The sequence below is a fragment of the Rattus norvegicus genome, chromosome 1, assembly GCF_021556685.1.
Source record: "Rattus norvegicus strain SHRSP/BbbUtx chromosome 1, alternate assembly SHRSP_T2T, whole genome shotgun sequence".
Taxonomy (NCBI): domain Eukaryota; kingdom Metazoa; phylum Chordata; class Mammalia; order Rodentia; family Muridae; genus Rattus; species Rattus norvegicus.
The window spans coordinates 57,873,593-57,885,832 of record NC_141534.1 but is presented as its reverse complement, the minus strand read 5'-3'; the positions used below and the strand labels follow the sequence as shown (position 1 = coordinate 57,885,832).

At 42.1% G+C, this 12,240-nt stretch overlaps 1 protein-coding gene across 49 annotated transcripts in view; it reads right to left on the bottom strand.

Moving 5' to 3' along the window:
* Positions 1-12,240, bottom strand: part of Afdn (afadin, adherens junction formation factor) — a 128,813-nt gene that overhangs the window by 35,610 nt on the left and 80,963 nt on the right. For all 49 annotated transcript variants that reach the window (XM_087641060.1, XM_087641772.1, XM_087641374.1 and 46 more), the window contains 3 exon segments: positions 10,026-10,224; positions 6,716-6,819; positions 4,884-4,970 (listed from right to left, as the gene is read on the bottom strand). In XM_087641060.1, the coding sequence (XP_087497186.1) occupies positions 4,884-4,970; positions 6,716-6,819; positions 10,026-10,224 (390 nt within the window).

Sequence of the window (12,240 nt, the reverse complement as noted above, 5' to 3'; positions counted from 1 at the left end):
TGAGCCTAGTACAACAAAATGCAAGGTCTTTTGCAACAAGACACCACTCCAGGAGATCAAACCTAAGTCAGACTAGAGTCAAGAGAAAGTAAATCATACTGCACTGTAAGACTTTTTCAACTAGAAATAAAAGTTACTCTCTAGCAGACCGGTATCAGGTGAAAAGATTATGTCCACAACAGGAAATACAGAACCTAAGGCTTCTCTGCTTTTGTTTTTCTTTGCAGTACACAGGAGCCAGCGCAGAGCTTTCCAAGTGCTGAGAGGCTATTTCACCACTGAGCATAGCCCTCCTCGGGAACTGAGTCTTCCTGCACATTTGAGTATGGCAGACTGCCCTTGAACTTCTGGTTCCCCCTAGAAATGGGCAGTAATTCAGCTGTAAGAAGGAAAATGTCCCACGGCAACACAACATGTTCCTTTCATATTTCCAAATGCCCTGAGCTTGGGTCAAGATTATGATAATAGTCTAGAAGTGTACTGTGTGATCTGGGCCACATGCAGTAAGCAGGAATTTTGAACTATAAAGTGGGCTCAGAGGCTCAGGATCTCTACTTTGTCACAGTGATTTCAGACTTGAGCTTGAGAGATAAGCAACTTTCCCCACCACAGGCTCACCCAACCTAGTTCTGAACAGACTTGTCCAAAGCCTCTAGCCTTCTGCTTGGCATGTCACCACGTCTTAGACACCACTGTCTATCCTCCTCCAAGCCCTTCATTTTGTTGTGTGGCCAACAAGGCAAAAAGACTCCTCCCTCTCCCAGCCACAACTCCAATACAGCATAGCATGACTTTCCCCATCTTCCCTGGTCTCCTTAGAGATGCAGGCTGCTCAAACCTGGTACACAGTACTGGTTTGCTCTCTCCTGCCATGTCTTCACTTCTACCTATAACATATACCTCTGCTGGGCCATCTTTCCAATTTCTTAATTCCAAACAACAGCTAATATCCCACAATGCTTGGATGAGTACTTTCATACTCATTAATCTACTTATTTCTTAACTTTTAAAAAGCTCAAAATACAGTGTCAAGTATCTACATTGAACCTTAGTGTGTTTAACATTATGGGCAACAAGTTTCTTCAGAGTAAACTCAGATAACACTATTCAGTTAACAATTTAGTATACTGATTAGTTAAGTTAATGAAATAAAGGAGTGGCACATTGTGTTAGCAATCTTTGTCAACTTGGAATAATTTAAAGTCACTTGGGAAGAGGGAACTTCAATTTAGGAACTGTCTCTATGAGCCTGGCCTGTAGGTATGTCTGTGGAGGGTTTTCTGGATTAATGTAGATGGAACCAGCCCATTGTGGGTATTGTCACCCCAGGCAGGGGGTGCTAAGTAGTATTAGAAAACAGTACGAGCAAGCATTGAAAGGAAGTCAATAGTCAGTACTCCTCCACAGTTTCTGGTTCAGTTCCCGTGTCCAGGTTCCTGACCTTGGTAACAGACTGCCTCTGCAAGCTGGCAGTGCTCACAGTCCTTATCACAGCAGCAGAGAGAAAACTAAGACATGCATACTTTAAAAGAAAAAAAACAAGTTCTCATTCTGACTAACAAGTAATTTTGTTTACCACATCCCAGCAGCAGACCTAGGAAACAGCACTAGAGAGAAAAATGTTGGTTGGTTATCACTGGCAATACAAGCCAACTCCTAATGCTCAGACTCCAGTGCTGTGGAGGATTAGAATCACACAAAGATATGCCTTGGCTCAAGGACAAATTCAGGACCAATGAGCTGCTAGTAAGATGCTGGAAAGTAGGCCATTAACTATGTGCTTTAGCTTTTTGGCACTGTCTTGTCCGTTGAGACAGGATTAGCTATGTATCCCAGGCCAGTCTAGTCTACTCTCCATCTTACTGATCCTGCCTGCTAAAAGCTGGGATTGCAAGCACATACCAACATGCCTCTTCCTGAATATAAGCAAGAAGGACAAATATCAAAGAAGGAGGAATGGCAAACATACTTACAATCCACTCCCAGTCAAGAGCCACGACTTTGGTGAGGTGCTCATCCTTCTAAATGAAGAAATACTGTCCTCACAGTCTGCCCCTACACCTCATGCCATAGGTATCATATGTAAATCAGTGGGAAAGGGTAGGGGACTTAGGCAGCCTTTAAAACAACACAAGGGAATGATGAGGCTTCAAATATCAACCTCCAACTACTATTTATCATAACTGATGTATAAAAATCACTAGCACCAATTTATAACATTTCTCAGAATGCACTGCATCATGACATTTAGGATGCTCCTTCATAATGATGTACAGCATTTGCAAGCTTTTCAAATATTCTCCGGGAATAACACAAAGGTTACAACTTCAGCTGACAAAGTATTATATTATTTGAGACATAATATTATTACAGCTCAACAGAGTACCTTGTTAAATATTAGCTAAAAAACTTATATTTGGAAAGGAAAAGGCAATAACATACGTGATGTGAAAGTAGAGTGGAGAATATTTGTGGCAGAGGAGAATGACTGAGATTCACACACAAAATCATTTGTTCTACTAAAAGTATGTGACTATAATTGTGGAAGCTTTTTTTAAAAAACTAATTTCTAGCATCTGGTTGCCGCCCTCATGGAGACCTAAACCAAGCCCCAAAGAGCAACTTCAGGCCCGAGACCAGAGGTAAGACCAACTTTTCTGCACCAAATGACCTGGACACACAAAGGCAAAATTCCTCTGGGACCGGACACTTTCAGTTTCTAGCTGGTGCCCGAACCTCACTGATCACGGCCCACAGCTCCCTGCTCCCAAACCCCATGGGAGAGAGAGTCATCGCCCAGACGTGTGGGCAATCCTGAGCCTGCAGGGCAGGAGAAACCACCACTTCTGCCTACCTTTGCCCACATCCCTGGCCCAAGAGGAAACTGTATAGGGCCTCTAGAAACAAGAAGATAGGGGCAGTCAAGCTGCAGGAGCTCTGCAGTCCAGACTGCGCCTGGATCTGAATGGACCCGGTCAAACAGCTCCCTGCACCCAAATCCCGTGGGAGGAAGAGGAGACCTTTATTCAGATGGGCAGACATGCCTGGGAAACCAGAGGAGACTATTCTCTGCCCACATTTCTGACTCTAGAGGAAATCACCTAGCGCCGTCAGGGCCCCCTGTGCACAGGGACCCAGAAGTAGGAGTTAGGCCCTTCTGGTTGCTGCCCTCACAGACAGCTGAAAGCCAGTCCCGAGGAGCGACTTCAGGCCCGAGACAGAGGTAAGACCAACTTTTCTGCTCCAAGTGACCTGCCTCATGGACTCACGACACACTCCCAAAGGAACCACTGAAAGCCAGTGGACAGGAAGGACTACACACCTGAAAGCAGAACCATCTGTTCCCGTAACTGGCTGAAAAGAACAGAAAAACAGGTCTACAACACTCCTGACACACAGGTCTATAGGACAGAACAATTTGCAAATTCATCTGGAATAACAAAAAACCCAGGATAGCTAAAACTATCCTCAACAATAAAAGGACTTCTGGGGGAAATCACTATACCTGAACTCAAGCAGTATTACAGAGCAACAGTGATAAAACTGCATGGTATTGGTACAGAGACAGGCAGGTAGACCAGTGGAATAGAATTGAAGACCCAGAAATGAACCCACACACCTATGGTCACTTGATTTTTGACAAAGGAGCCAAAACCATCCAATGGAAAAAGGATAGCATTTTCAGCAAATGGTGCTGGTTCAACTGGAGGTCAGTATGTAGAAGAATGCAGATGGATCCATGCTTATCACCCTGTACAAAGCTTAAGTCCAAGTGGATCAAGGACCTCCACATCAAACCAGCTACACTCAAACTAACAGAAGAAAAAGTGGGGAAGCATCTCGAACACGTGGGCACTGGAAAAAATTTCCTGAACAAAACACTAATGGCTTACGCTCTAAGATCAAGAATCGACAAATGGGATCTCATAAAACTGCAAAGCTTCTGTAAGGCAAAGGACACTGTGGTTAGGACAAAACGGCAACCAACAGATTGGGAAAAGATCTTTACCAGTCCTACAACTGATAGAGGCCTTATATCCAAAATATACAAAGAACTCAAGAAGTTAGACCGCAGGGAAACAAATAACCCTATTAAAAAATGGGGCTCAGAGCTAAACAAAGAATTCACAGCTGAGGAATGCCGAATGGCTGAGAAACACCTAAAGAAATGTTCAACATCTTTAGTCATAAGGGAAATGCAAATCAAAACAACCCTGAGATTTCACCTCACACCAGTGAGAATGGCTAAGCCCTTGGTCCTGTCAATGTTGGACCCCCAGTGAACAGGATTCTTGAGGAGAGGGCGGTAATGGGGGAAGGATGGGGAAGGGAACACCCATACTGAAGGGGAGGGGGAGGGGGCTGTTGGCCTGGAAACCAGGAAAGGGAATAACATTTTAAATGTAAATAAGAAATACCCAATTTAATAAAGAAAAAAAAAACCTAATTTCTAGTCATACTATTAATTTCTTTTAACTGAAAGAAAGAAAATCTTCCTTTAGAAGACTAATAGATGAAGGGATTGATATGCCAAGAGAACAGGGAAGGTGAAAGAGCTGTCAATGCCTGCAATGGATACACAGCTGTATTTAAGCTCCAGTCTATTTTCCAGTAGCAAATGCCTTGAGATTAGAATGGTTGTGTGGTCCCTATGAACGTCACACACAGAGCTGAAAAGAGCTGTTACCTGCTATCATAAAGTGGCAGATGCAATTGTTTCTCTTGTGTTTTTCACACCGTGACTGCCAAGCCTTTACACTACTTCCTCTGAAACTGCCTATTCCATGTCAAGGTACCATTTCCTGTAGCCACACTCTCACACAGAGATCACTCTTCAATTGTCACGGATGGGAGAAGATGCTCCTGGGCTCCCTCAGTCGTACCTTTGCTGCAACAATGCTGAGGCCCATTCCATTCTGCTTCTTCAGGGTCACAGTGATTACCTCAGGCTCCTTCCTCAGAGGCTGGGTCTAAGGTGACAAAAGAAGCCTCATGACTAATACGAACTGCTTTCACACGGTTAGAAAAATAGCTGTTTGTTAGAGAATGAGGAAGGGTATATAAAAGGTTCACTGTCTCGGGTAAAAGATTTATTTTACTTATATGAGTTACACTGTAGCTGTACTTCGGACACACCAGAAGAGGGCATTGGATCTCATTACACATGCATGTTACCCATCATGTGGTTGCTGGGAACTGAATCCAGGACTCCTAGAAGAGCAGTTAAGTGCTCTTAACCACTGAGCCATCTCTCCAGCCCCTTCAGGTACTTTTCATTTGATAGTCAAAATACTGAATAGTTTGACCATAATCTAGAAGGTCAGTCTAGTTACCAATGCCATTTAAATGTTAAGAATTTAATATATGGAACAAAATTAAACCTATCAGGTTAGAAAACACAACCATAAAAACAAAATGCAATTTTTGGCTTTATGATCTTTTAAAATAAACAGTTAAGCTTGTTTTGTCCTCTACTGAGAAAAGTTTAGAATTATTTCACCTTGTCTGGGAAGATCGCAGAAAATGTCTCTAGCAGAGATGAACTAGTATCTTTGTCTCTTGGAAAACTGAGAGCTGTTTTATTTAAAATGATGGTCATAAAGGAACTAAAGGATGCATTAGAAGTATTCCCAGCACTTTGCCAAGAAATGTAACCTGAGCTGGGCATTCATTACAGAGAGACTGAGCACAGTGTAACCACCGAGCAGTCAGAGCTTAGACACAGTCAAAGGAGGCTTGTTGGTCATGGTTTTTTTTTTTTAAAGGAAAACATTATTTAAGTCACATGTTACACTCATGCCAGACTTCAAACCAAAATATGAGCACAATTAAAAAGCAAAATGAACACCGAGTATGTGCTGATGAAAACTTAACTCCTAAGATACATGTTACAGAAGGTGGTGTTTAAACAAAGGCAAGTAAAGGTATAACCAGTGAAGGACCAGGAGAAAACACAGTCATGTGACAGCAAAAATCTATCTCCTGAGGACTCTGAGAATAAATCTGAAAGATGACCAACCAATGAGCACACGAAGTACTTGTTTTCCTGCTAAGATCTGCTTGTCAGTTGCTGCTGTTATTACTTTGAATTTGACCAAAAATAAACAAAGGAAGTCAAGAAAAAGGAATGGTTACTGTTAGTTGTAAGCCATATGTTTGGTGTAATGACGACTATCAATTCAATTTTAGGAGACAGCTCTGATGTGTGTTCAAATCTAAAGTATGAATGAAGCCACAACTACCACTCTGAATTTAATATACAAAAAAGTATTCATTTTGAAACTATATATTTGAAGCAAGGTATAATTTTTCTTATGATAGATCAAACTCTTTACTATCTCAAAATAGTGAGTTGTGTAACATACATTTAAGATAAGGCAGAAATGAGTATAAAAAATAAATTATTTTTGCAAATGAAAAATAGTTTTCTAGTAATATCTTTCAAAGTTACCATACGTTTCATGTGTCTGTGTGTGTGTGTGTGTACGCGTGCGCGCAGGCAGCCATAACTGTGAGTGCAAACTCTACAGACCTGTCTCAAGGAGCAAACATACGTGTTTTCACAAATCAAGGTTTTAAAATGTTTGAATCAGTCTGGTATAAGAGAATCATTTTAAATGTCCATAATAACACGTGTAAGAAAAGATTTTATCACAGCTCCAACTCATTAGAAACACATCCGATGTTCTAATCCATCCAAACCTCAAATACTTGCCAGTTCTGTGTTCTCACGCATGAGGTGACTTTCATAATCTGCTCCTTCAAAATATATTGTCCAGGTACCTGGAGAACGTGTGTGAGGAACCAACCTGCAAAATCCTAAGAAGAAAACAGTAATTAAAACATACCTGACCCATACAATTTTCACCAAGGAACAAAGACAGAGTATCAATTTATATTGGGAACTGGGATAGGTATTTTGTGACAGGGTCTAATTATGTATCCGAGACTTGTCTGGATCTATGCTTCTGCCTCAGCTTCTCATCCCTGGCATTTACAGGGATATGACACCACACTCATCTGAAGGTTTAATAACTTAATGAACATTCTTATCTTTCACATTCTATTCCTTTATTCTCTCTGGAAACTGTTTAAAACCATGTACTTGTTTTGATCCAGTAACTTTGAAATAAAGTTGCTGGGTTTCCTCTCCCTGTACCCCAAAGAACTATTTTCTTTTATTATGAATATTAGTAAATTGCTCTGTAACTACGTTCTTGCAGAACTATGCATTCCACCCTAAAGGAACCATTAATAACACACATATTTGTTTAGCAAAAGACAGGCACAAAGAACCAGAGAATGGCACAGACACAGTCTACTACAACATGCTGGATTAAATTCTCACACTATAGACCATTTAGCATGTACATCCTGGGTTGGGAGGGCCCATTCTTACAATATTATGTCCAATTTTTTTCTAAGTTCATATGCGCTTAAATTACTAACAAATAATTGTTATAGAAGAGTTCTGCTTTGTTGTTTTCTGAGACAGGGACTTTGAACTTACTTTGTAGCCTAGACTGGCTGCAAACTCATGATCCTCCTGCCTTAGTTTTCTGTTATAGCTAAGTGTGGAGCATTTTATCTAGAATGTGCAAGGTCCTTACTAGCTAGACCCCCTGATACTCCCACCCAAGTATGTATGATGCCTGATTATGGACACACTTAAAGCACTAAGACTCATATGCAAAGCCATGTCACTTTCACTTAGTCAAGGTTTACTTTGTACTCCTCGGGGTTCTTTTTTGACAAGACCATATTACACAAGTTTTCCGGAACTGTGACTATGCTACAGGGCTGCTGCTGTCTTCTTGTCCTGAATAGCCAATGCTACTCAAGATGGCACTCCTGTGGACATGCCTGATGTCTAGAACAGACACCCTAGGGAGGCTTCCCTGGTCTAGCACTTTAGCAATGTAGTATAATGTACATTGCTGCTATCAGACATATTTGTGGGAGAGGAATAAAAAACATTAAAGCAAAAAACATGTAATTTCACTTTTATAAATGTTTCAATCCAGTTTCACTGATATATAACTATATAATCTGACTTTGCTTTTCTTCATGTTTTAAAGAATTATAATTATCAAAAATTTGAATTTCAACAATTGTAAACAATGTTTTATGTTTTCAAATATCAGATTTCCATGACAAGCTCTGCCCTATACTGCTAATGGGAACTGATCTGTCATACCTTGAGGTACTCATCACAACCCAGGCATTAGTCTGGGCTGGTTTTATAGTCTTTGACAGAACTGCTTTGTACTGCGGGTGGAGGGGGATTGGCAGTACACAGTAGTTCTTTAATCAGCTTACAAAGAAAGAGCGCAGAGAATTAACAAACACTGATGTCATAACACTTAACCCACTCTATACCTCTACAGGCATCTGTGTGCTAGGCTACATGAACTATAAACACCCAACATGTACAAAACAATGTATGGATGCCAAGACCAGAATCAAATATCACATGGCCTAACACTACTTATCCAAGAGAGCCTGGGGGAAAGTATGAAGGAAGCTCTTCATCAGGTTAAGTGCTCACTGTTTCCATGCTGGCAAATACCTATGGCACACATGACAAAACTGGCACACTATAAATTATGTCCACCGCCAAAGTCATAGCAGACTGTAGTCTCCTGGCTTATTTATTTATAAGATATTAATTAAAGCCTTTCTGAGCATTCAGCATCAAACATGCCTCAGTGAGTATAGGCAGGAGTGAGGAAGCCCAGCCAAACCTAAGCTCCAATAGCCCAGCACTGTGACGCCAGGGTGCTCACTCTCAGTATGAGGATACAATAGGAGGATTGTGCCTAGCTTGAAGGCCATGGCTTCAACCTGATTTCCTGAGACATGCACATGAAAATACACCTTTAAGCAACTCCACATCAAGAAGTCAAATAGCTTTACTGCATTCCCAATGCTGTGACCAGGGGCCTTCAATGGGCTTGAATTCTTCCATTAGAGAGGGGTACCTAGAATGTTCGAGGCTATTTCAGTCTGGCCATAGTCTCACCATCTGGCCACAGGTTTACCTGTGCCATAAATGAGGACCCTTCAGGTCTAAACCTATTCACACTCCTTCAAACTTCACGGTTTTCTTAAATGACATCACCTCTGCTTCCCTGACCCTGGACTTCGTGTCTTTGAGAACAGTAGACCTGCTAAGAAGACTAAAGCACAAACTGCTTTGCCAGCAACACAATAAAATGATCTTTTTTCACTATACTTTTGAAGATATAAAACACATGTATTGTAGTAAGTGAATAGTCACTGAAGTAAAACAATTGTCTATGGCCACAGCACCTTTACCGGCCTTACTATTTGTTATTTAACGAGCTCCTGTACTTTGGGTATATTTTTCCTACTCATCTGTTATTCTCCACACATATATATATAGCAGAGTACAATTAAAATTTGGTTTGTTTCAAAAGCTATGCTTTAAAGAAAAGCTGGTGTTTTTTTTTTTTTTTTTTTTTTTTTTTTTTTTTTAATTGAAATATACCAGCAAAACAGGGAAAGAAGCAGTCAGGGAAAAGCTAGAGATTGATACTAGTCTGCATGGTGTGGTAGCCTCAGAATCTACACAGAGCGCTCTCCCTAAAGGCAACCTGTTGAGTTCTCTGGCCTCTTGGTCTGATTTATAAGGAAGACACTAAGGCAAGGGGTGACCTGCCCTGACAGTCCAGCCGGCTGGCAGTGAGCTGAATCCCTCAGAACCCAGGGTCCTTGTGCTGCTCTCCATTCTATCCAGGAGAAAGGTGTGGCCAAAGATGTTTTGTGTTACGGCGCCACGTGGGAAGAGAGCAGGTGCACATTCAAATGAGAGACCACACACCCACATGGTCCTGCCTAGACATGCAAGATCTTTCATCGCAGTGAAACTCTCTTTGAGTCACAGAACACAGCTTCCTCAGGAGACCTGGCACAATCCCACAGGCCTGTTATTCAGAGAGTCAGTGCAAAGCACACTTGAACCCAGTGGGAGCTTCAACTGAGGTATAACAAGTAGTATTTACCTCTCTGGCACAGAGGGTCTAAAAATTCTTGTAAACCATTTGGAATGTTTCTGACAACATCACAGGAATAGCCATCTTCTGGCAGAAGAAAGGGCAGTTGTAGATCAGGGTCCTCCTCTAACTGCACATCTCTGCCATCACTGCGGGCAAGCTCATCAGCTGTGTTCTCAGCAACAGCCACGACATTTTCTATGAGATCCTGCAGAAAATAAATGTGGACTCATCATGAGATGCTCAGCAATGGGAAGTACCTCACTATATCACAGATGTGACCTCAGGGGAGCAAGAGGACATGTAGACCTGGTTTCACAAAGTGCCTGCATGCCAAACAACACCACTTACAGACAACAGAAGGCTTTACAACACTGGTTTAACATCTGAGGTTATTTTTTGTCAAAGCTGATTTGGAAGTCTATCACTAGAAGAACTGCTGAATTGGGGGTCTGTGGATGATTTACATTCCAAGGTATGTTATTAACACACACATCATATCTGGGAGTGGGAGTGTGGCGAGAAAGAAAGCAACACGCCAAGCTCTTCATTCTGAGACTCGTCAACATGAACATCCCCGCACACTTCCCTGTGACTTCCATCTGGAGAGCACAGCAGCCTGTGGAGGCAGCCCTGGGCTCTACCACTGTTTCCTTTCCCACGTAGGGAACAAAAGTCTAGGCTTAGTAACAATGTCACAGAGAGTTTTGTCTACCATTGAAATTAACCATCAGAAGCCACTGTATGTATTTTGCATATGGTTTCTTCTACAACAAGTGCATCATAACACTCACTCATGTTGTCATGACAACCACAATTCCTTCCCATCGCTGTAACATGACTTTCTGGTGCAGTGTACTGCTAACAGGGTGGTTTCCAGTGTTTGGCTATTTATTCTGTACCTGCCTTTTGTTGAAACTCAGCATGAGCTTCATTTGTCCACCAACTAGCATAATCTTCTCAACACAGCTGGCTGGGATGGCGGATGCTATGGTGTGGAGCTGGCGCATTCTCCTAAAGGTCTGTGTACTGACAGAGGGGCTTGCTACCCTATGCTTAGAGATAAGGCTTTGAGGCAACGATTACATCCACAGGGCTCTTGTCTTCACCAGTGGATTAATACTTGTGGAATTCAAACTTTGAATAGGTTACTGCAAAGTGGTGGGACTAGGGAAAATTGGGTCTAATTAGAAAAAGGTCACAGAGGATGGGGGTGTCCATCTTTAAAGACTGTATCTTGCCATGGCCCCTTTGTCTTTGAATGATCCCCCACCCCCACCCCGAGGAGTCCATATATCTACTATCCCTGTATAAAGAGGGTCAAAAGAGACGATTCTACCCAAGCCTAGCACAGTAAATAATTAAAAGGGGTTACTTAGAGGAACATGGGCAACTTACAGGCAGATATCCCAGCAAAGGAGAGTTTCCCAACCCCCATGCCATCTGCTTATATATTCTGCAGGAAAACAAATCCTTTCAGTCCTCCTTGATCCCACTGCAGAAGGGGAGTGAGCTCACCCTGTGTCCTGAGATTCTAGGATGAGTTCTCAGTTGCTCTAATTTTAAGATGGCAGCACTATGTCATGACCAAAGGACACACTACTGCAATTTCTGTTCACTGACTGCAGGAAGGAAGCAGCTCTACTCCACAGCATCTGCAAGCATGCTCTCTGCCTTACTACAACCCATAACCATGAAGTCAGTTGATCGTGGACTAAAACTCAGAAACCCTGAGTCCAAATCTTTCCTCTTTCAAACTATCAGGTATTGACTTGAGATGGCAGCAACTAGAGCACAGCTCTCTGTCTCTGTGTATGTACATACACACACACACACACACACACACACACACACACACACACACACACTGGGTTTCTCACCCTGAAGTCCTTACTACAGAGGGAGATCAGAATTCCCACAGTTCCAGACTTTCTTCTGGATGAGACTTTGGTTGTTACCAATCAGACACTGAAATCAAGAAGGCTGCTATCTAGTGAAGACTCATGCTGTTCCTGATAGGAGTAGTATACCTATGTCATATAAAAAGTAGCCTCGTAGCTTCAGTAGCAGCTCTGGCTCTCTGGTACTCAGGCATGATGGTATGAACTTCAACTCAACCTCCTCTCCTCTAGTCCTTCCGAAGACTTGCCAAGAAGCAATGCCCTGAATCAAACCATTTCTTACTTAAGATCTATATACAGTCTCTAGTGTTAGCACTGGACAG